The following is a 26174-nucleotide window of genomic DNA, read 5'->3' as shown; positions in this document are numbered from 1 at the left end:
TCTTCATAGTAGGTAAAACTTGGGGTGATGTACCTCTTTGTATATTCTACCTGGAAGAAAAAATGGCCAGGTATGCATCTATATACTGATTCATAGGCTGTGGCCAATTATCTGGCCAGATGGTCAAGGACTTGAAAGAAACATGACAGAAAAATTGGTGACAAAGATGTTTGTGGAAGAGATATGTGGATAGACCTCTCCATATGTATGAAGAGTGTAAATATATATGCATGTCCAGTGTAAATGCTCAAGAGAATGTGATCTCAGTAGAAAAGGACTTTAAAAACCAAGTACACACAAGGAACTATTATCTCTTGTGCAATTAGGATACCGCTCATAATGTCTATGTCTTCTAGAGTTCTATCTATTTTATTTTTCATGAGATTCAGTGATTCTATTTGCACATTTACATGTTTGATCAATTTTAATTTTAGTTTGAGTCAAGAGAAGTAGTTCTCAATTCAGTCCTCTGTATGTGGATGGCCAGTTTTCCAGGCATCATCTCTTCATGAGGGTACCTTTGCTTCAGGATACATTTTTGGTCATTTCATCAGAGATCATATAAAAATATTTTTTAACTGACATTGTGAAATGGGAAGAAAAGGGCTAAAGGTGTAGGGAAAGTGGGAAGGGTAGGGGAAAGGTAATAAGGGAAAAGAAAAAATGTGAGAAAATGGAAAGATGGAAACAAACTGTTTGTAAATGGGGAGGCGAGGGGGGGTGAAGGAAGGGCAGGGACAAGGAGAAAAAATGAGAACCAAGACCTGTCATGTAAAGGTACAAGATCCTAATAATGAATGTAACTGTACTGTATACCTAAAATGTATCAATAAACTCAATAAATTTTTTAAATATATTTTTTAAAATCATAGTGTGTTGCTGAGTCACTGAGTTGCCCAGGCTGGGCTGAAGCATTATGATTTTCCTCCCTCAGCTTTCCTAGAGTTATGTAATCTCACAGAGAGAGAGAAAAAATCAGGATTTGAGTTCATTCAGCTGCAGTAAACAACATAGAGTCTAATGACTTTGGAAACACCTGTGATGGGGTTCTCTAGAGCTCTGCTAAAAATATTCTGAATTAAAAGACAGAATCAAATAGTGAATGCCTCAGACCCAGGATATCCACATTAATTTTGAATGCTGTCAGCAACACTAATTAATTATATGACATACTTTGGGTGATTAATATGTCTCACACTCATCACTGTCATTAGAGGACTCTCCTCAACAAAGCCATTTCCATTTGGAAGGATTAAAGTAGACAATTGTTGCTCTTCCAGTCAATAAGGTTGGATATGTATAAGGGTAAAAAAATGTATATTATGAACATTAATAAAAAGTTTAAACACCATACCACTAACTAAAATATCTGAGATTTCTGTTTGTGTCTCTTTTAATGATGTTATGTGTGTGTGTATGTCTCTGTGTGTATGTCTGTGTGTGTGTGTGTGTGTGTGTGTAACTCTTTTATTTCTATTTTCTTAAAATCAAAAATTTGTTTGGTATAGGGAAAATATAAAAAGATAAAAACATCTGTGAAACAGTGAACATACATTTTTTTGGCTAAAAAGGAACCATCCTGAACATGACTTCACCACAGTGCTTTCCTGTTTGCATTTGCATCAATATTAGGAAGGTCCCAAAGATCTAAAATAATATCAAAGGTGATCATTCAAAACTCTATAACATACTAGATCTGAAGCACATAGGATTAAATGTCTCTATTTTAATATTGGTAGTATTGTTGATAATTGTATTGCATACCTAAAATGTACTAATGAAGAAAAAAATTAAAAATAATAACAGGAAATATTAATTAAGTGTTTTGTAAATGCCAGGCAGTGATTCTCAATCATGTTGTAAGGAAGGGTGACAAGGAATTCCAAATGCAAATATTCTGTTTTAAGTGATGTTTAGTTTTGTCCATATATGTTTAAATAGTCATGGGTAATATTTTGATAAATAAGACTGAGAACCACTAGTCTACATTTTGAAGTTTTATAACTACATTTGTAATTTGTTTATAAGCTAAGTGATTACTATCTCCATTATATTAAGAAAGAAAATAATTAGCTATGACTACACTACTTCCTGTGCTTTTTTCTTTTATATGTTCCCAATTCTATTATGCGGCCTACTAACAAAACAATAAAATTGATTGCCCTCATGTATCTGAATATTATTTATACAGTGAATTTATCAGAAAACAATGATAAGAAAATATGTTAACTAGAAATGAAGATGTTGACACTGAAACCTTAATTTTAGCATCTTCCATAGTGTTATAGTGTCAAAACTGAAAGAGTGGATTACTTGAAAATATCAAGGATTGATTACAGCTTATGATCAAAACCAGTGGTGAATATTGAAAAGAAAAAAAAATTAAAATGGAAGGCAATTTATACTAAAATAAAATAAATCTTCCCCTTATTCTGAGCACACTTTCACCATTACACTAGCTTCTTTCTGAAGCATTTCTGGAAAGGACTCTTCTTTGAGGGTATTTAGTTCTGCCATTGTGGCCCAAGATGTTTTGAATCAATTAAAGCCATTCACCTATAATAGTCATTTTGACTTCTTGAAAGAGTCAGTAATTGCATGGTGCTAGATCATAACAGTGAGTAAGCAGGATAAGGACGCTTTTGATTTTGTCAGAACTTCCCATAAACATTGAGAGTTGCATGAGGACATTGAGGCAGCCCAAAAAGACACAGAAAAGAACAAACAAAACTGTATCAGAAAGCAGCAAGAAGAATGGGATGTGGGCTAAATTTGAGAGGGACAATTTGAGAAAGATTGATGGCAATGTGTAGTTTATAGTTAATTTAATTATAATTATGTTCTAAGTTTTAATTTAAATATTCATTTTTGAACACATCTCAGATTAAAGGTTCACCAGATAATGCAGAAGAATATATTTTAAAAAGTAATATTTCAAGCCAGATATTTTGTAGTGTTTTAGGGTTTTGATGCAAATAACCATGTATAAAATTCAAAAATTCAAATAATTTCTCAATCTTTATTTATTTATTTAGGTACCAGTGATCAAACTCAGGCCCTTGCACTTGCGAGGCAGGAGGTGGAATCACTGAGCTAAATCCCTGGTCCTCAGTCTTCATTTTTTGACAGGTGTGGCATCCACTAATTCCAGAACTATGGTCATAGATAGCATTGATTATGTGTACTGAACTAAACATATTTACTAAATTTGAAATGCACTTAAGCCAGGAGAAAGGATTATATATTGCATAAATTTAAATGACAAAATTTGATTAAAAACTGAAATTTGTAAGAGAGGGAATTTAGAAAATCACAGAAAGAAAAACATGCCAAGATGAAACTGTTACATGACAATGTTTTTCTCATTAGATACATTGGCTTTGATTATATATTCAAACAATATTTTCCTTGTTCTACATTTTTTAAATACACTAAAACAGATTTTGATCTTTGTTTTAGAATTAAACAATGTATATCTCACCCTTTCTAAACTTTATTTGAATTATTTTCTTTCTAAAGGAAGTATGTTACTTACTTATTCCCTATATTTACTGCAATATTGTGATTCTTGAGACTTATTTTCTTTTTGGTACCAGGGATTGAACTTGGGACCTTGTGATTACAATGCAGGTGGCAAAACCACTAAGCTTAATCCCCAGCCCAGCAATATTGGGATTGCTATGAACAATATTCTTTGTTCTATGATTTTTAAGTGTTGATAAAGTAAGATTATCTAAAATGATGTGAATAACACAGAGTTCAACATTGAAAGAATTTTAATAAATTGAGTTTGAGCTTAAATGTGATTGAGTTTAATAAGATTGAGTGATAAATAGTGCTGATGAATATGGATATAATTAGAAAATATTTTATTTCTGAATAAATCAATACCAAATATATAGAGAGTGAATAGGGGACAGTGGAGGGGGTGAAAGGAGGGCAGGGCTGTGGGGGAAAATTAGAACTGAGATCTGTCGTGTAAAGGTACAAGATACCAATGATGAATGTAACTGTACTGTATACCTAAAATGTACCAGTAAACTTTATGAGAAAAGCATAGAAAGTGCTAGAAGTTCATGTATTTGCTTTCTTTTTTATATTTTGTTTTCCTTTTTCAAAATCAATTTAAATAATACAGAAGCATATATTGTCACATGTCTCATAATTCCATTTCAAGAAATTCAGAAGTTTCAGAACTGCAGCCTGTCTTTTTGGAGTGTTTCTGTGGTCCCCTCTATGGTGAGTATATTCATCTACTTTCTGAGAAAGAAGGATATTGAATGTATACCCAGGAGGCTACACAGGAGGGCAATTTAATATCAAGATCAGTGGCATTCATTTGGAATGTAGTGTGGAAAATGCAGAAAATTTAATATGTAGATCTCTTTGCTATGCTTCCTGGATTTAGATTTTTAGATTTTAGTTCCTCACCATGTTAATAGTTAAGTGGTCATTGCCAGGGTTGAGAGCAAGAAGAGCATAGAGTTTTAAAGTCAGTATTAAGTTTTAGATTGGGAAGATTAAGCATTTCTGGAAAGGTACTTTGGTGATAGTTGCACAATAAGATCAACCTAGCTGATACCACTAAACAGTGCACATAAAATGGCAAAATGTTTTTGGGCTCAGTGGTTCTGCTGTCTGCTTTGCAAGCACAAAGTCCCTAGTTCAATCCCTAGTACCCCCCAAAATGTTTTTAATTAGGTATATTTTACCACAATTAATAGTGGGAGTAAATAAAACAGAGATGGATCTTAATAAGAAGAAAAAAGAGAAAATAAACCAACCCAGGAAATTGTACCCCACACTCCTCTCTCTTTTTTTTTTCTCATGGAGTTTATTGGTAAATTTTAGGTATACAGTACAGTTAGTTACATTCATCATTGGGATCTTGAACCTTTACATGACAGGTTTTGTTTCTCATTTTTCCCCATCCTCCTGCCCTGCGTTCACCACCTCCTCCCTTCCCTATTTACAAAAACTTTGTTTCCATTTTTTTTTCTCATTTTTTTCCTTTATTTCCCTTCCCCTACCCTTCCCACTTTCCCTACTCCTTTAGCCCTTTTCTTCCTATTTCACATCATCAGTTATATAGTTTGGATCTTATTTACACTTTTAGTTTTTCACACCAGAGAAACTATTCAGTATGTACACATGTGTCTTATTTATTTCACTTAAGAGTATGACCTCAATATGCATCCATTTTCCTTTCTCAACAGAGGAAGCACCCACAATAGCTGAGTGGACACTCATTAACTCTTCTTTTTCTTCACTAATAATAGAAAGTCCTTAGAGATTAGAAGAAAGTAGACCAATTTTTCTAATTATGTTCTCTGTGCTTTGGGCTACAAAAGTCAGATAATTGTCAGTAATCAGCATACTTCACTAGCCCTTCAGTATGTTGGCTTTAGTCCATTTGGGTCTATAACATGATTCCTTTGTAATATTTGTCCACGTCAGGATACTGCTGTCAGACACTGGCTTCTTATCAGGGCTGAGAAAGAACACATAGCTCTAGACTTTTACAAGTTAGGAGAGTCGCTTCGGATCTGCATCCATTGGTCATGGCCAAGTCCAGAAGCAGCCTTAGCCAGTAAGTGATGAATGGAGATGATGGATAGAGAAAGGGTTGTCAGAAACATTTGTTCTCCATGTTTTGACTAAAAGGCAGCCTGGATGGCCTATAGAAGGAATGCTGAAAAAAAAATTCTCAACTATGCAGAGTGAATTTTATATCCTGTGTTGGGTTGGGGGTACAAGATAACTCATTCACTTATGCTTTCCTCCTGCATGTGCTATATTTCATGGATGTCTCAATACAAAAGCAAAAATGGGTCATTCTGTACTTTCCCTATCATTCCTAAAGATTATGAAAGGGATAAAGCAAAAGAGGATAATGGTGACATTAAGGATAACTCATGAAGTATGTCTGAGTGATTGCAGTGGTCTAGCCTCTGAACTCTTTGTTTCATAGCTTGTTTCATTTTCTTTCAAATGTACAGTCTTCCCCAAATCATGACTACCCACTTTATTTTACAGAAAGGGAGGAAAGCCTTTAGATAGAATGCTGGTAAGTTGTCCCATTAACAGCCCAACAAGCTTCCCTGTCAATGCTTACAGGGGATGCTTTGCTCACTGTGCTTTTCTGCATAGCTGATCAGAGGTAAGAGCAGTCTCTGTTTACTGCTGTATCCATCATATGGGGAGAGGCATAGATCACAGGCAATGATCACAGAAGGAGCAGGTACATGGTCATTCAGCACACATCCCCCTCTTGTCCTCTCTTGTACATCCTTGCAATAGTCTACCTCATCCTATTCTTCCCACTCTTTGTAAATAGGGGTCTTGATTTCATTCCTGCTCAAGTAGCTTCTCAGAGTATAAAAAATACTTTTGATGTGCTCATGGTTGAAACCACTGGATTTTGGCTTGCTTTTAAATGATAGTTCTGAACCATGAGGAAGGTTAGTGCATGGGATCTGGTTAAATTTCAAATTTTCAGTCACATTTATGATCTCAGAGACATTGTCATGAGGTTATCTCTAGTAAATACAACTGGATAAAACTAGAAAAAAAGATATGGTTACTTCCTGTGTGTTTAATACATGATCAGCATAAATTAAGTGTAAAGTGTTTAAAATATTATTGATAATCATAATTCAATTCTTCATAGTAGTCAACAACAGTACCCTTTATCTGAAGTAATTATTTTTCTATTTATGTAAAAAGACATTTAATCTTTTTGTTACATAAATATGTGCTATTAATTTATAGAGAAATCAATTTCATTTCTCTTCCTCTGAGTCTATATAATATGTGGCATAGAGAGGATATCAAAATAAAAATCTCTATTAAGCACTGGACAGATTCTTCTGTTACTTGTTTATTTGTTTTTTGGCACAAAAATGTGATGTCATTACAGCTGTGTGGACACTTTCGATGATTTTCTGTCTGTGCATTTATCTCTTTCTAGGGTATCCAACACAATAAGAGATTAGAATTAATAGGTCTTGCTTATGGCTGTATCATGAGCAGAAGAATCCTGACAATTCAGCATCTGCACTATTCCATCATGCCAAGATTATAGTAGAGATATTTTTGGCAATAAATAAGAGTAAGATCTGAGAGGACATGTAGAAGTAGACTCTGTGAGATGTGAAGCTGATTGGGTATGACTACAAAGGGAAAGAGAAAGGGGCGAAGAGGTGAAGGGGGAATAATAATAAAAAATGTGGTATGTGTATGTACTAACTGCCCTGGATGAGGGCAATTATGTAACATAAACCTAAAGAAGTAAAAGTCATTGCTATATCAATAGAAAATTAAAGAATAAGTACTTAAATGACACATAAAATATACCATGAAATTTTTCAATTTTTCAATTCTATTTTCTGCATTGTGGACTACATTTATACACTTTAAAGTAGTTTAAAAGTTTTTTTAAAAAGCTGGAAGAAAAGAAACATTTATTCTTGAACTAGTCCACATCTTGGGGCCTGATCTATGTAGATGTTACTGGCTTTTGCCGACTGTTTTCATCAACAAAATCACTACTCTAATGATGGAATTGTTCATCTGAAAAAAACTGCAATGATCCAAACATCCCTTAGTTGCACAAATGTTTCTGAGTTAAATGTTATTTTCCCTGTTCAGTTAAACATGAGATCGTAGGAATGGAGAGACAGACATACCTTCTGCCTGTAGTGACAGGTCAATGATGCACACTTAAATGTTGATTTTCTGCCCTTTAACCAGTACACCATCTCCTCTATAGAGGGAAATGAAAATATTCTCTTTATACAAGATGAAATTAGTCCATGAACATTATATCATTACTTGATATAGAGTAGGAAGATATTTGACACATGATATTAAGAGTAATAGGTTGCATTTCATTAGGATGGATTTTTTGAGATACAAATGTAGGTGATTAACAGAAAATTGGACATGCCTCAGTTATTGTAATTCATATAACAATCCCCAACCAATATGCCATTTAGAATCTTTCCTCTTTTTAACACAGAGAAAGGCAGAAGGACTTTTAAAACATTGTATAACAAATGTGCTAAAGGATCTCCCTGCCTCAGCTAATGCTGTGCATCACTTTAAGCACTTTAAAGTGCTTCAACTTACTTTTCAGAGTCTCAGAACCACAATTCAATGAATTCTATACAAGTAACTAGATGTTGTTACAAACTACATAGCTATGTAGTTTAGAATTATATAAAAGTACTATGGATGTACAAATCACTACTAACATATATATGTTGCCATTAAAAGAAACCCCAGAGTGGACCAGGCATTTAGCTCAGTGGTTCCAGCGTCTGCCTTGCAAGTGCAAGGGCCCAAATTTGATCCCAGGTACCAATAAACAAACAAACAAACAAACCCCAGACTTAAAGGCATCCATTTCATTTGAGGAGCATGTGTGCAGAAGAATGGAAACTTTCAAAGACATTAAGAACTTAAATTTCATAGTTGTTCTCCTAAACTACTGTAAAATATGACTTCTAAAACACATATGGTATTTGTAAGTGTTCCTTTTTAAAATCTGGATATTAGTGTGCATACTTATAGGTAATGCTAATGTGCTATTGTCTGAAGATAAGGGGCTAGTGAGTTAGGTTAATGGTGCTGTGCCTATCTGGCAAGCTCAAGGTCCTGGTTCATTCTTGTTTCCAGAAAATAAAGAAATAAAAAATAAAATAAAATAAAAATGAGGACACATTATAGATTCTGCTATCAAACCTGGTGTATGAGAGAACTGTAAATAGGTTAACATTCAGTTATTTTGAATTAAAATTTGGTTTTGTTCCAAGCTAGAATATCTTGATATTTAAAAAGTATATATATAAATGAAATGGAACAACACTATAAACTTTTTTGCCATAACTGTAAGCTAGTTAATTACTATCTGCATTTTATAAGTGAGGTTACTTCCAAGACATATTTACATTATGTCCTGTCCTTACTTCAAGTAGGGCTTTGCATTTTAACCTGATACTAAATTATTTACTCATACACAAATGACTTATACAATCAGAAAGAAAAAGTAGTTCTCCCACGGCACTCACAATAGCATACAGATGGGGTGAGCAAAACATTCTCTTCCTTCCAGGATATTTTATTGAGGTAAGATGCTTCTGATATATGTCCAAAAAATTTTTTTAATCCAAAAGTGCTCATATATTGTAAGTTTTTTTTCATCATCTGCACAGTGTACACAAATGCCAAATTTATGGTCAAGGGTAATATTGGTTATGTGCCTTTTATTTAAGTTTATCAAAATCTGGTCTGCTAAAGCTAAGCACACACATTATATATTATTTTTTTTCAAAATATCAAAGGACCTCATTCATTAAAGAAGAAGATTTTAAAAAATGAAAACTCCTAGAAGACGACTGGCAATGATCTCTGCTTGTAGACTATCAAATTTATTTATTTATATTTTCCCATTAAATTTATTGGTACATTTTAGGTATTCAATACAGTTACATTTATCATTGGGACCTTGTACCTTTACATGATGTATCTTTGCTCTTATTTTTCTCCAATCTCCTGGCCTCTCTTCATCCCCTCCACCCTTCCCTATTTACAAAGATTTTGTTTCCATATTTTTTTCATCTCACATTTTTTTTCTTTTCCATTCTTTTCTTTCTCCTACCCTTCCCACTTCCCTCACTCCTTTAGACCTTTTCCTCCTATTACACAATATCAATTATACAATTTGTTCCTTATTTACCCTTTTAGTTTTTCACACCACAAAAACTGTTATTTACACACTTGTGTCCTATTAATTTCACTTAATTAATTATTGTAGAGACAATGTAGTTCAAGTTCTTGGATGCTATTTTAAATGTTAAAAGTCAAGGGAGATTTTAATGTTATTTAGTATATGGTGCCTATTGTTTCTTTTTTCCAATCCTCCTTTCTTTTTCAAAGGTGCCCAAACAATATGGAAGCACAGAATCTAACACGTGTCTCAGAATTTCATATTATGGCTCTTTCAGAGGATCCTCACTTGCAACACATTTTCTTTGGTCTACTCCTGTCCATGTACTTAGTCACAGTGCTTGGGAACCTGCTCATTATTTTGGTTGTCAACTCTGATTCCCACCTCCATACCCCCATGTACTTCTTCCTCTCCAGCCTGTCCTTTTCTGACATCTGCTTAATCTCTACCACGGTCCCAAAGATGATTGTGGACATCCGTTCTCAGAATACAGTCATCTCCTATGCAGGCTGTCTGATGCAGATGTCTTTGTTTCTCATCTTTGTCTTTATGGATGACATGCGTCTGACAGTGATGGCCTATGACAGGTTTGCAGCCATCTGTCACCCCCTGCATTATCAGGTCATCATGAAACCTACTCTCTGTAGATACTTAGTTTTTGTGTCTTTTTTGTTGCGTCTTTTTATGTCCCAGGTGCATAATTTGATTGCCTTACACTTTACCTACTTACAGGATTTGGAAATTGCTAATTTCTTCTGTGACCCCTCTCAGCTGTTGAATCTTGCCTGTTCTGATACTCCTACCAAAAGTACAATAATTTATTTTGTTGTAATCATCTCTGGTTTTCTTCCTCTCTCAGGAATCTTTTTCTCCTACTATAAAATTGTTTCTTCCATCCTGAGACTCCCATCATCAGGTGGGAAGAGTAAAGCCTTCTCCACCTATGGGTCTCAACTTTCAGTTGTCTGCTTAACTTATGGAACAGCCATTGGAGATTACCTTGCATCTGCTGCTTCAATTTCTCCTAGGAAAAGTGCAGTGGCCTCAATGGGGTACACAGTTTTCACCCCTATGCTCAATCCTTTCATCTACAGCCTGAGGAACAATGACATTAAAAGTGCCCTGTGGAGAATAGGGAACAGAAGGAGCTAATCTCACTATCACTTTCATTCTTTTTGGAGTTGGAGCTGGAAAACCAACAGTCTAGTACACAACTCCTGTTCCTGGGACACATTATTCTTTTAGCTTCATGGCGCTTATTCCATTTCCTGAATCTTAACTGAAACCTGTGTCCTTTTCATTGTTGTTACCTATCAAGTGAATGTTGTGGGGTTCTTTTCCTCATAACCATTTTGAGTAAGTCAATAAACTTAGGCAGCTTCTGTAGATTTTGAGTGATGACCTTGGACCCCAAGGGAAAAGTTATATCTCTGCACAGGCATTTAAAAGTTATGAGCATTTTCACAGTTTGTTTATATTTTAAATTTGCATCTGAGATATATATATATATTTAGGTATGTTATTTATAGGGGCCATATCAGTGTTCCTCGGGGTTGGCCTTATTCATATCATTTAGGGAGAATAAAAGCACAGAAATATGTTTCTTCTCATCACTGGTTTTGATTTCTAAGCATGGTTCTGTCACTAAGCATGAGGTTTTTCAAAAAGTTTCCAGGTGATCTAGATGCTCGTCCCTAAAGAGATCAAGTACCAGTTTGCTAATAATGAATGAGATTAATATAACAGCAAGGAAGGTGGTTTTCTTCAAAGGTAACCTTCAAATGCATTGTCTACGAATACCAAGCAGCTTGTTGTTACAATAGCTGGTTTTAAATTGTTATATTCATCTATGTGTCACCTCTCTGCAAAAGACTTTTTGACACTAATTGGAGACTCTTGAAACTACTATTCTATTTCAAAACTGATATTTTAAGCTCTACTAGGATTACTAAATTTCACTAATTTGAAAATTCGGAGTGTTTAAATATTTTTATACCCATAAGCCATCTTTGCTTTATATTCTCTCTTCATAACTATCCCTCACTCATGTTTCTTTTTTTGCCTTTGTTTTATAATAACTATTCAACCAATTGTCCATATTCTATTCTTTTTAAAATAATTATATTTGTTTCTATTTCTTGACTAAGTGCTGACTGATAAATTATAACATGAGCAAACTTTATGTTGTCAGTTGCCTTTCATTAAAATATCTCAGAATGCAAGGGAGAAATAAAAGTGGCTTTAAATGTGTAATTGTCTGTAGTTGTCATAAATTTGAGGTGTATATTTGAAGAGTCAATAGTGGTCTTATATTTTCAGTTATTCTATGGCTCAAGTGCTGTCTGATAGTTATTGCCAACAACTAGTTCTAAGTATATTGAACTTTGATTCTTTTACTTTCTCCTAAATTTCCAGTGTCCATGCTACTACCAAGTTATCCATTTTTTAACTTAATTAATAGCTCAATAATTTTCTCCATCATATGGTAGACTATCTGTATAGGAAAATTCTTATTTTTCTTATTTTTTAATGATTTAGAATAATTATATGCAATTTTTTTTTGGTTTTTTGAGACAGGGTCTCACTATGTAGTTGAGTCTGACCTGGAACTCACTGTGCATCCCAGGCTGGTCTCAAACTCACAGCAATCCTCTTGCCTCAGCCTCCCAAGTGCTGGGATTACAGGTTTTTGCCACCTCATCTGTGTATATGCAATATTAGTATTTTACATGAAAAAGTTGGTAAAGTTTACAGCATCTGTATCAAAGTGGTTTTGATAATCTTGCCTAAGAAAATGATTAGACAAAACAGTAAAAATCATATAATAATCTCAATAGATATAGACAAAGCCTTTAACAAGCTGAAGAATCCATTCATGATGAAAACAACCATGATGAGAACATGTATAGAAGAAGCTTACCTCAAACCAATGAATGTGATTTATAAAACACACTGCCAACATCATACTAAAAGTCTACACTCAGCATTCATGATCAATAGATTCCATTATGTTAGTTTGGAATATAAACTAGTACAATCACAATAGAAATCAGTACAGAGTCATCACAAAATGATAATAGAAATTTCACTTGAACCACATATTAGCCTTCTAGATATGTTCCTGAAAGAGTCAAAGACATATTTCAATGATAAATACATACCCATGCTTATAGCAGCACAACTTGTAATAGGTACACTTTGAAAGTGACCTATACATCCATAATAGATGAATGGATAACACAATTTATATACACAGGGTAGAGTCCCTGCCATAAAGAAAAATAAACTTACAAACTTAGACATTACTTGGTTTTGGTTATATGCAAAATAGAAATTATAAGCAAGTAACAAAATGAGAGATAATAGGAAGTGGGAAGATATATTTTTCTCAGAGGTAAAGAGATCAAGAGATGGAGGGAGGATAGAGAAAGAGATGAGAAAGGCAATGAAAAAAGGGATTAAATTTGTTATGCACATTTACCTACTACAGACAAATAATATAAATATTATGTCAAAAACATGTTAAACAAACAAACAAAAAAAAACACAAGAAAGCCTGGCATGATGTTGCAAGACTATAATCCCAGTATTCAGAAAGCTGAGGCAGGAGGATAGCTGTGAGTTCGAGAACACCCTGTGCTACATAGTGGGTTCCAGTTCAGATCAATTACATGGTTAGACCTGTCTCAAAAAAAAAAAAAAAACAAAAAAGAACAAGAAGTGGTCAAGGGATGAGTGGATGGCTGGGATTGAAGGAAATTTAAATGACAGAAAAAATTAAGATATTTTAAGTAGGTGTGTCAAAACTGCACACAGAATGTAAACATTAAGTTCTGAAAATGTAGTAATAATTTAAAATATCTGAAAAAAAAAAAAAAAGAACAAGAAGTGGTCAAGGGATGAGTGGATGGCTGGGATTGAAGGAAATTTAAATGACAGAAAAAATTAAGATATTTTAAGTAGGTGTGTCAAAACTGCACACAGAATGTAAACATTAAGTTCTGAGAAAATAGTAATAATTTCAAATATCTGAAAAAAAAAAAACAATTCACATGAAATGTTGAGAACAGCAATCAGGTAAAAGGAAGAAATGAAAAAGATAGGAAGAAGAAAGTAAGAATTCACACTATACTTATTTGCAGATGACATGATTGTTTACATAGAAGACACAAAAATTCCACCAGAAGACTCCTAGCCATAATAAAGAAAATTTTCAAAGTGTCAGAATAGAAATGAACACTAAACAAAATAAAATTGAGTAGTGCTCTGGTGCACTCATAATAAACCTGCCAAGAAACAACTCAGGAAAACAATTCCATTTCCAATAACTTAAAACAATTCAAACTTAACAATTGACATAAAAAATGAAGTAAGAGACTTATATAATGAAAATTACATTACTGTGAAAATGAGACTGTAGAGGACATTAAGAAATTGACAGACATGACCTTCACTTGAAGAACCAGAAACAATGTTTGGAAAATGGCCATATCACCAAAATGCCATGTAGATTTATAGCAATTGAAATCAAAATGAACAATTTTTTTGCAATGTAGAAAAACAATTTCTAAAACTTTTATGGTAGCAAAAGAAACCCAGACTAGTTAAAACAATCCTGAGAAGAAAAAGCCAACCAGGAGGTAATGGGGTTCCAGACTTCAATGCTACACTAATAAGAGCAGTGTGGTCCTGCGAGGAAACGTTGACATGCATAACAAAGTAACAGAGAAGACATACAAATAACCTGATATCCGTGTAGCCATCTGATTACTTCCAAAGAGTCTAAACATATTTTCTGGGCCTAAGATGGCCTCTGTAACAAATGCTGCTGGAAAAGTTGGCTGTGCACATGTAGAAGAATGGAATTAGAGCCATATTTCTTACCCTTTACTAAAATCAAACCAAAATGATCAAAATCCTAGATATCAAAGCAGAAAAACCAAATCTGTTCCAAAGAAATATTGGTAAAAATTTTAAATATGTAAGGGCATTCAGAATAGAACCTTGATTTCACAAGAAAAAAATATCAATAATCAACAAATGGGTCTACCCTAAACAAAACTTTGCATACACCATAGACAATACTCAACAGTTCAAAGAGACAACCTATAGTGTCAGAATGTTTTTTGGCAGCTGATCCTCAGATAGAGGACAAATACCTAGAATATGAAATGTTTAAAAGTCAGACCCCTAAAACAAAAGCCCCAATAAAAATGGGCATTCAAAATAAGTAAACACTTCTCAAATGAAGTTAAAATGACCAATAAATACCAAAAAATGTTCTGCCTCCACCCCCAACTAGTGTGGTCCCTGCTAATGTGGTCTCCAAAGTACAGGACAGCAAAGATTTTAATGAAGTGACTGACCTGGTGGAAGAAGAGACCATTACCCAAGAGGGGATGTTTGCTTCAGGACTGAAATGTTTCCTTACCAGAGAGAATAGGTGAGAGACAGCCTTTGGAGATAGCCTTAGGGAGAGGACAAAGCTACATACGGGTCCCCCGGGGTCCACTGAAACACCTGGAATCAGACCACAAAGATTACACGACCTGTATTCTGTTGTGAGATCCCAGGTTTGTTGGGTGCAATCATCAGAGGAGGCAGTCCTGAAGAAGAAGACAGTTAATCTAGTGGTGTGAATGAGCTTGGGCACTGCTGCCTACATCCAGCAAAAATTTGTGGCTTGAAGTAGTACAAACTATTTTCACTAAAATTACAGTCATCTTTGTTCTGTTTAAAGGATGCCCATAAGTGTTTCCTAGGGTTTGTCAACATCCAGTTGACATTTGATGTTACTGTTTTTACTACTACAGCCAAGGCAACATAATGGTAGCTGACAATTAGTTTTCTCTCTCTGCCAATATGTGTATATCTGGGCTGGTCATAAAAAATGGATGCACATATACAGAGGGTGAGGAGAAATCAAAGCAGCAGGTGACTACCATGATCTCCTAACACACCTAGAACATATCAAGAGGGCACAAATGGAGAGAAAGGTGAATATCTGCTGGGAATGCTACAAAATACTATAAAAGAGATGAAGAAACTATATAATTTTAAAGAGGAATTGAATAACAACTTCTGAGAAACATCACTCAAAATATTTGGGCAGTGGGGATCACAATCCCTGCCTTGAAATTCTGCTACAAAGCTGTTGTGATGAAAACAGCATGATTCTGGGGGAAGAAAAAGACTCAAGTATCAGTGAAACAGACTAGAAGATTCAGAAGAAATTCCAGAATTACTTAACCACCTTATCTTTGACAAAGCAGCCAAACATCTACAATGGAAGAAAGATAGCCTCTTAATAAATGATGCTGGAAAAAAATGCCTTTCCACATGCCAAAAACTAAAAGTAAAGCTATGTATCTCACCATGCTCTAAAGTAAAATCAAAATGTTTCAAAAATCTAAATAAAACAGAAGGAAGAAAGGGGCTAAAGGTTTAGGGAAAGTGGGAAGGGTAGGGGATAGCTAATAAGGGAAAAGAAAAAAGTACAAGAAAATGAAAAAAATGGAAATGAAGTGTTTGTAAATAGGGAGGAAAAGTGGCCTTTAAGGGAGGGCAGGGACAAGGGGAAGAAATGAGAACCAGGACCTCTCATGGAAGGGTACAAATTCCCAATAATGAATGTAACTGTACTGTATACCTAAAATGTACCAACAAACTCAATGAGGAAAAAAATAAATATTAAAACAGAAATAATAAATATACTGGAAGATAGGATAGGTAGAACTATTGATGACACAGGTATAGGCAAAATCTTTATGAACAAAACCCTGATCACACAAGAAATATAACAAGAAATCAATGACTAGGCTCTCATCCTATTATAACACTTTTACACAGCAAAAGAAATCAGCAACAGACAATTCATAGAGTAGGGAAAAGTTTTGAGAGCTGTTCCTCAGACAAAACAATAATACCTAGAAGATGTGAAGAACTGAAAAAATAAACTCCTAGTTTAAATACATAATTCCAAAATGGGTGTCCAAGACTAATACATATTTCTCAGATGAAGAAATACAAGTGGTAAATAAGTATATGAAAATATAGTCAATATCACTGGTCATTTTATAGATACAAATTGAAACAAGGCTGAGAGTCTATGTCACTGTAGAAGGAATGGTTGTTATCAAGAAATCAACTAATAACAGATACTGGTGTGATTGTGAGGGATTGTGAGTCTCTGCTCTTGGTGGAATGTAGACTGATGCAACCATTGTGTAAATTAATGTGGAGACTCCTAGAAAATTAGGAATAGAGGTTGCATTTGACCAAGCTGTTTCTATTTTCATTATCTTTCCCAAATAATTAAAGGGCACAGTGACATATATATATATATATATATGTATATATATATATATATATATATATACACACACACACACACACACATATATACATAAAGAAACAACTCAAGTGACAAATAAATAATGAGTGGATAAAGAAGATGCAGGGTTTTTTTTTAATGCAATGGTGTACTACTCAGCCATAAAGAAGGGTGATCTTGACACACTTAAATCTACATGGATTTACCTAGGGGACATACTCTTAACTGAGATAAATAGAACATCCCTGTGTAAAGACCATATTGTTTCTCAAGTATAAGAAAATGAAAGTGTAACAAAGGAGTAAAATATATAATTGAAAAGGTGAAATAGGAAGAACAAGTCCAAATGGGACTTGGCACTAAGGAGAGGGAGTGGAAATGTAAGAAAGGAAAAAGGGGGCAAAAGCAAGAAAAGAAAGATCAAGTAGAAATAAAACTAATAAATAAGTAAGTGATGAAGGGTGGAAGGTAAATGAGAAAAAGAAGAAAAATATAAGAATTAAGATATATCATGTTTAGGTGCAAAATCCATATGATAAATGTTATCACTATGTTTATGTAAAGTGTACCGATAAAATGTTTTAAAAGTTTTTCTTTTTAATTGCCCAAATTTGATATGGAGAAAATAAGAAGAAAATCTGGAACTCCTGGCCAAATCAGTTTAAAACACTAATGTTTAAAAACTAATCAGTTTAAAACACTAATGATAAATTCACTTCAGATTATTTTGGACTGAAATTTAAAAAAAAAATTTGGAACTCATAAATTATAGGAAATACCAATGTGAGATAATGAAAAGATGGAAATAAAGTGGTTGTAGATGGGGAAGGAAGGAGGAGGTGAAAGGAGGGCAGAGACAAGGGGAAAAAATGAGAGCCAATACTTGTCATGTAGAGGTACAAGACCTCAACAATGAATATATCTGTACTGTATCCCTAAAATATACCAATAAACTCAATTAAAGCTGAAAAAAAAGAGAAAATACCAATGTGAAGGTGGAGTGTTTGGAATTGAAGACAAATGGTAAATTATGCAGTACTCAGAGAAGCCACCAGAAAATAAAACAAGAAAAGAATATTCAGCAGCTATTGGATGACACCAAAACTACCAGTCTAAATCTAACTAGAGTGACATAAAAGCTAGAACACAATACAGATAAAGCTGCTAATATGCTTACATAAACTCTAGCAAAAAAAATGCAAAATATAAGAAAACTGTTCAAAATACAAACAAGTGAGGAATCACAACACAAAACAAATATATTGAAAAAAATTTCACTAAGATATATTCTAATATATGGTCGTGTAGAAAAAAATCAAAAATTTTAAATTCAGAGAAAAACAAACAACAAAAACAACACACACACATATATATACATACACACACACACACACACACACACACATATATGTGTATAACTATATATAAAGGTAAACCCTTTAGAATTACAGTAGACTTCTCAACACAAACCCTATAGGCCAGAAGAGCTTGGAGTGAAATATTTCAACCCCTAGGAGAAAACAGCTTCCAACACAGATTAGTACATCAAAAAGGCTTTCTTTAAACATAGCAAGAAGGCCCTTTCATGTAAAAAATCATCTCAAAATATATGTGACCGTGAATCCAGCTCTCTAGAAAATATTGAAGAATACTCTAGATGAAACCAAAAAACCAAGGTGAAATGAAATCATCAAGCAACATCAATGGATAAACAGCAGTTAAAAATGACTAAGTCTGTGTCATCTCCTTGAGGGTTCCATAGATAATTGTGGACTTCCACCCTCAGAGCAGGGACATTCTGTAAATGGTCTGCTTCACACAAGAATCTTCTTATCAGCTTTGAGCATACCATGATATGATACTGACTGTGGTACCCAATAATTGGTCTATGGCCCTCTATAATCCACTGAGTTACTCAGGCATTGCAACACACTGCAATTGTGGAGTGACAGTATGAATTATTTTCTTATCTTTTCAAACTTCCCTATGCACAATTCTATTGTCCTGACTTTCCTAATTCAAAGCTTGCTAATTTCTTATGCTCCCTGCCCTTCTCCTTCATCTGCCCTATTTGGACAACTCCTCAGATTCCACAACAAAGTACTAATGTTGCCATATTCATTTGTCCCTCGACCTTATGGATTACTTTCTCATATTGAAAATTATTTCACTACCTGAAAATCATCATCTAAAAAAAATCATATCTTCTGTACTTTTGAGTAACAACTGTCAGTTGCTTGCTTGTTTTGTGGAACAGTTATTAAGAGTATATATTGAATCAGCTTTCTAAAGTTTTACCAGAAGTATGACAGCCACAGTGATGTGTAGCTGGTCACCCCTTTGTTGAATCTCTTCACAGCCTGAGTAACAAAGTAAATATAAGGACCTTGCAGAGACTACAGCAGTATCTCAGCACCTCTAACTTTGTTGCTTATGATAGTATGATAGTTTCATGGTTTTATTTTATAGAGTGATTCTTGGAGGATAAAGACTGAACTCAAAAGTTGAGCATAAATTTTCAGTTTGGAAAATAAAATATTTCTGAAGATATGTAATGTTGAGTGACTCACAAAGTAGTAAAGTTATTAAAGTGTATGCTGACCAATTATATTTTGTTAAAATTTTAATTTTTCTTTGTGTATTCTACTTTTAAAAATAAAGGCAAATCAGCATTTAAACATTGTATATTAAAAACAAAAGTGAATTGGACAAACTAGATTTATCTGAGTATATTTAAAACCCAACACCTCTTGCGGACACTTACATTCCTTTTATATTTTTCTTCCAGTAGTGTTTGGAAGTTCTTGGAATTTGGAATGGAATGGACCAACTTGGCTAATTATGAGCTAACTCTGTGCACTGATCCCCCAATAACACAAAGTAGTTAAACCAGTCCTGTGCCTATCTCCATACCTGGGTGTCATGATCTTTTGTCTGTACTATGGAGCTCCTATGTGTCTTTTCTTTCAATCCTGAGGAAAGACACTGAACCTTTACTGGGCAGCAGACATACGAGGGTCTTAGGAGTTTGGTTCAAGGCTAGGGTATCTTGATATTTTAAAATAATAACAACTAAATATACATTAGCCAAAAACCACATACATCAATAAATAAAAAAAAAATTGGATAAATAGTTTAATGCTAAATTTATTGAGACATCATGGAATCAATACAGCTTACCTTTGGCCTCTACAGTCATAAGAGATACTCAAAGCAGTGGCCAGGAGTTTGGTTCAAGGCTAGGGTATCTTGATATTTTAAAATAATAACAACTAAATATACATTAGCCAAAAACCACATACATCAATAAATAAAAAAAAAATTGGATAAATAGTTTAATGCTAAATTTATTGAGACATCATGGAATCAATACAGCTTACCTTTGGCCTCTACAGTCATAAGAGATACTCAAAGCAGTGGCCATTACACGCGCAAATTTTTTTTTTATCACTCCAGGATGGGTCTATATTTCGGTTATGGGAAGATGACAATGTGAAATTTTCAAGTATATGAATTGTCAATCTTAATTTCTTATTTGCAATGGAAATCCCAAACTATCATTTAGGCTTTACCTTCCATCTACACTGGTTCTGCTTCCCATTTCTATTTTACCCATAAACAAAGAAAATTGACACATGTAAAGTGTTTGTAAAGCACTCCAAAGAATTATTGGTTGTGCTCTTGATTTTTATGATGATTACAGTTATCCTAAAATCCTGTAGCATTATTAAGGGCCTTATAAGCATCAATATCAGTGCTAGGGATCCTTGCGGCTAATTTACCTTTTTCTGTTTAGTTATTTCTCTGTTCTAAGATCCCATGTTATCCTCGTTTTACACAAAAGGAAAAATTACAGCATTTTTATGTGTGGCATGTATTAGTATTTTATGTAGAACATTTATTTGAATCATCTGTCAGGGTATGCAACATTGATTCCAATAGAATCCTGGCGTATTTTATGTTGATAATATGAAAAGCTACCTTATTTCCCTTCTTTTTTCCAAAAGAGCTGTTGAAGAGTATGCATATTTCAGTGTGATTTCCAGTAGATTACTCCTAAAATATGAACTATAGAGAGCTGCTATATGCATACATAGCAATCCTCATGCTGAATGTTACAAAGATGTACTAATAAAAAATTTTAAAAGAAATGTACATCATTAAATGTGTCTACTTTGATATATTTGATATAGAAAGTCAATATTACTGAGTAATAATTACTATAAAAGAAGCATTTTAAAAGTACAAAGAAATATTACAGAGCAGTGATTTCTAACTGTGGTACAAGAAACAACCCTAAGAACTACACATGCATACATTCTGATATAACTGATTTCATCCTGTGATAAATGAATGCATTTTTAAAAATTCGTAGAGAAATGTATTAAAATACAGTATCAACCAATCATTTGTATAAATCAAAGTGTTGTAAAAAATTTATTCACTTTATATAAAAGGTGTCACTATAATCCATATTTGACAGAAGATAAAACTGTCTTGGTGTATTAATATGATTTTTTTTATACTTTCTCTTGCATTTTTTCACAACTAAGTTATAGTGTGGGCAGATAAATTAGCTAACTGTACTTGCCTGCACTTAGCTGAAGTAAAAGAACTACAATTAATCAATCAGGAAAAAATGGCTTGAGTATCTATCAACTGAAAATAAGAGTACTGGGATTCAAACCTGGGATTTGGGACTTGAGTAGCTGCTCAACACCCTGTAGGGTATTTAAGTCATTAATTAGACATTACTGGTTAAAAATAATTTATTTAAAAATAAAATCTCTAAATATAGTTAGAACACTTTCATTCTATTTCAAGGACAAAAAAGCAGCCATTCAAGTTCTTTGATTATTGGTTTAATTTTCTGCTTGGCAATACAATTGAAGTCAGTCATAACTTTTCTGGAAAAACCTCCTGATCTTAAATTTCTTTCTACACCTGAAATGGTTAAGATTTAGTTATTGTGCCATACTTAAAGACACTCTTCTGTTACTTCTCCACTGCTCTACCCCAGAGAAATAACACTGATCTCAGCAGTATTTGGTTCAAGGCACTTCCCTCTTCTGTGGCTGCTGGACTTCAAGATAAAGCTTCCGGAATGGTGACTTTCCCTTTCTTAGAACGCTTTCAGAGTAAAGTTCTCCTTCATGTATCTCTTTGCCATATAGAAAACTGGTCTAGGTTTAATCCCAAAACTCTCAAAAAAATGTAAAAGCTTTACTCAGGATTTATATGTCTTTCAGCCCTCAGGCAAAATTAGAGACTGATAAGAACAGCTAACCCAGCCGTCGTCATTTCTTTGTACCTCTAATCTGTCACCACTGGCACTGTTTCAAAATAGGAAAAAAAGGTCATAGATAAACATCTGCAGCACAGCAGGTTGGAGCCTTGGCAGGTCTTCTTCGCTCACTGCATAGAATTCATAATTAGCTCCAAAGAGTGTCACCTCATTTCTTCTACCTACAAACTTGGCCTGAGTGGACCCCCAGAAGAGATAGTTAAAAGTAACAGCAGTTCAGTGGCCTGCCTCACAAGCCTAAGGACCTGAGTTCGTTCCCCGGTGACCAAAAAAAAAAAAAAAGTACCTGTAACAGTCTGTCCCTTTAGAGAAAACAGTCAGTCATATGTGGCTATCAACGAACATGAGAAACCTGTGCAACTGTGTATTTCAGACAGATAAGCTGGTAGATTAGGCCTCATCCTAAAACCGTTTCTGCTTTTGCAGGTATAGAAAATGTTTATTACAAGAGATATCTGTTAATTGATCTACAAAGTTCTGACTAGTCTTTCTATAATTATAAACTAAAAATTATAAATGCTAATATAATTAAACTTGGCCAAATACATCTGAGTGCATTCTAGTTTATAAACAAGTTGTCATGCATGTGTGTGTGTGTGTCTGTGTGTGCAATTTGTTACATGTATAGCTGTTTTGTTTGAGGGATTTTTTGTTTGTTTGTTTGTTTGTTTTGGCATTTTGGATTTTTAAAGATGTTTGCCTATAACTCATTAGCTTTTAGATAAATCTCACTAAAGACATGCTTCCCCCAGGTTGCCATATGATCCACATAATATCAACTGGTTTTGCAAATGCAGTACATATTGTTGATTATATATAACAACTCAGAAATCTTTCATTGGTCAAAAATGTGTTAATTGTTATGATCTGGCTCTCATAATAGGTCATCTAAAATTTGTTAAGATAATTAAATACTGTTGGGTTTAGGAAAACTACTGGATAGGACTCTCCTTGGTAAATAAAAGAGCAGCTGCATGGAAAATTTTTCCAGCCTTTGTTCACAAAGGGGACCCCAATAATTTCCATAGCTTTGTGATAAATACATTGCTAAACATATTGTGATAGGTATACATTGGTCATGGTCAAACAGCTGGGAAACAGCTGTATAGGAAAATAAGGTTTTATATAAAATGCTCTTCATACAAAACATTTTTTCCATTGAGTTTATTGGTACTTTTTAGGTATACAGTACAGTTACATTCATTATTGGGATCTTCACACAAAACAAAATTAAAGGACAAAGGGTTTCATGTAACTGATACTAATTGCTATTTCATGGTGTATGTATTCATGCCTTCTGGGTGTAGAAATCTTCTAGGTTATTAATGATAATGATATTTTTGACTTAGGTTTCTGCCTTTCTCTTGTATTCCAGCTACTTTTGATAGAGGTACATATCAAGCCAGCATGAGATAACCAATCAAATAATAGTTTTCTTAAAAACTTATGTGATGTATATTATATGTGCCACCATGCTTAGGGATGCTCAGTTGAGAGTCTAAACAATGTCATACACTAAAATTACAGGTTAGACCTTATGAATTCATGAGATACATTTATAGGCCAATATGTATGTTCTCTTTAGATGGTGTCCTGTGAAAGGATAAAAAGCAAGGATTTTCTTTATGTCATTTAATATCTTCTAATCACATGGAAGTGATTGACTAAAAGCATCATGATTGTCATGCAAAAATATTATGTGACTCTTGATCTTAAGTTATTCTATAAAATATATAACTGTTGTCTGTTAACCTTTTGCAAAGATTCAACTACTAAAACAACCATGGTTGATAAGAAATAGCCCCCTAATTATGCTTTATATGTCTTAAATATTATAATAGTTAAGCTCATTGATTATACTACACTACTAATGTCACTGATATTCTCTTCTGGTTGTTCAACAACTGAAGTTTGGGGACCAAAGCTAGAAAGGTAATTGAGCTAAGAGGACAGCCAATATTTTGGCCCTGGCCCCTCAAGGTATACAAGATCCATGACACAAAGTGACACAAAGTAACCTTTCCTACAGGGTCCTACATATTGGGTGACTCATCAACGTCCAGAGCAGGAAGATTGCTGGACACCAGAGGGCATACACACTGTGTGCCAAAGGAAGGTCACCAAGAGCTAAAAGTCTGCTATGCTTTCACTGAAAGCTTATGGTCAAGCAAGGCTATGACCCATCATGATGGCTGACAGGAGCTGAGAGAATCTATGCACTTTTCCAAAATACTGCCTGAAGAGAATTAACTGACCTTGATAGATAACAAGAGGTTTATATTGATTGACACAGGTCTCACTTTAACTTATTCTTACACACCCATCATAAAAGAATAACTAAAAGAGATTTAAAAACCATAGTTATAAAGCTAGATATCAAAAGGAGCTCCATTCAGCGGCCTGCCTTGCAAGCGCAAGGACCCAAGTTCAATCCCTGGTACCAAAAAAATTAAATAAAATAAAATAAATAAATAAATAAATAAATATAAATAAAAAGGAGCTCCAGACACTGAAACTTTCTGACAGTTCCCAGCTATACCAGTGGCTGCCCATTGTTATGGATCATCAGAGAAAAAAGGTAAAATCTACAAGAGCTCACATAGAGTTTCATATTTCTTAGCAAATTTGGACTTCAAGTTGTCTCTTACCTTACAGCAACATCTAGAGAGATCTAGGACAAAGTATCAGACTTATAGATAACCTTTATCAATGAAAAACATCTAAAGGCCAGCAGGTTTAATCACTATTTCAATTTCTAACTGTGACTTTATCCCCAACCTGCTCTTTCATTCTAGTGTGCTCATGCTTAGATTATGCACTCTAATTTCTTGAAAGTTGTGTTTATTCTTACCTACAGGATAGCCAACTCCATGCAGTAATACAAATGGAAACAATGACAAATATACTTTTAAGAGGATCCATCAGATCCACCTTGCAATAGCTCATAAATACTAAACTATATAATACCACTTCTGTGTTGGATTCTGAAGTCCCATGGAACTTTTCCTTATCCTTTTTGTGGGCTCTATTCATAGCAATCCTGCTGACCTTATAATATAGCCCCTGCATTCTTAACTGTTTCTTTGGCCTTGTCTCCTCCAGACTTAAAAGCTATGCATCTACCAAGATGACAATACCTGGCTCATACTGGAGGCATTTAGATAGACCCTCTTTACAGTAACTCTAACAGCTGATCACAACTAAGACCCTCTTAAGATTGAAATACCCAGGGCCATCTTTACCCTTTGTCACCTCACAGCTGTTAGAGGTATTTTTTCATAGGGGGGAATATTGCAGATTGGTAAATTTATTAGATATCTTATAGGCAGTTAGACAGGACTGTCCTCAAGTAGCCAGACTTCAAGGAGCCAACACAGCAAGGAGCTAACATGAAGGACAGTAAAGACACATTCACTGAAAGCCAGAATTGTAAAAGGAGGGAAACTACTATACCCTTTGAGCTTTCCCTGGGGATAAATAACAGTGATTGATATTCTAAATAGATATCAGTCACCTGGGTTGGGAGACCAAGGTTCTTAACCCAGCCTTACCAGGAAATATCCCTGACCCCCACCCTTACTGAAAATCCTTGTATGTCTGCTATGTGACTTGCTCCCCCATTTGACCCACACTTAATCAATATTACCTGGTTGACTGTACTTGTAATCTTATTGGTTGGTCATAATCTTGCCCCACCTCATGCTCACCTTGCAATTTTCTTTAGGGTCTTATAGTTTTGTCCCATTTTGTACCCACCTCATCACATGGCTTTCCTGTATAAAACAACTTTGAGAAGTGGGGTGGGT

General features: G+C 34.3%; 1 protein-coding gene across 1 annotated transcript; it reads left to right on the top strand.

Annotated features, from left to right (window-relative positions):
- Window positions 1-5561: 5561 nt before the first annotated feature.
- Window positions 5562-10882, top strand: LOC104863325 (olfactory receptor 18-like). Its single transcript, XM_010625700.2, has 2 exons — window positions 5562-5590; window positions 9940-10882. Exons 1-2 carry the CDS (start codon window positions 5562-5564, stop codon window positions 10880-10882), a joined length of 972 nt encoding a protein of 323 aa, XP_010624002.2.
- The last annotated feature ends 15292 nt before the right edge of the window (window positions 10883-26174 follow it).

The sequence above is a fragment of the Fukomys damarensis genome, unplaced genomic scaffold (assembly GCF_012274545.1).
Source record: "Fukomys damarensis isolate Sample0158 unplaced genomic scaffold, DMR_v1.0_HiC HiC_scaffold_30, whole genome shotgun sequence".
NCBI classification, from domain to species: Eukaryota; Metazoa; Chordata; class Mammalia; order Rodentia; family Bathyergidae; genus Fukomys; species Fukomys damarensis.
This window is presented reverse-complemented; position numbering and strand designations above follow the sequence as displayed.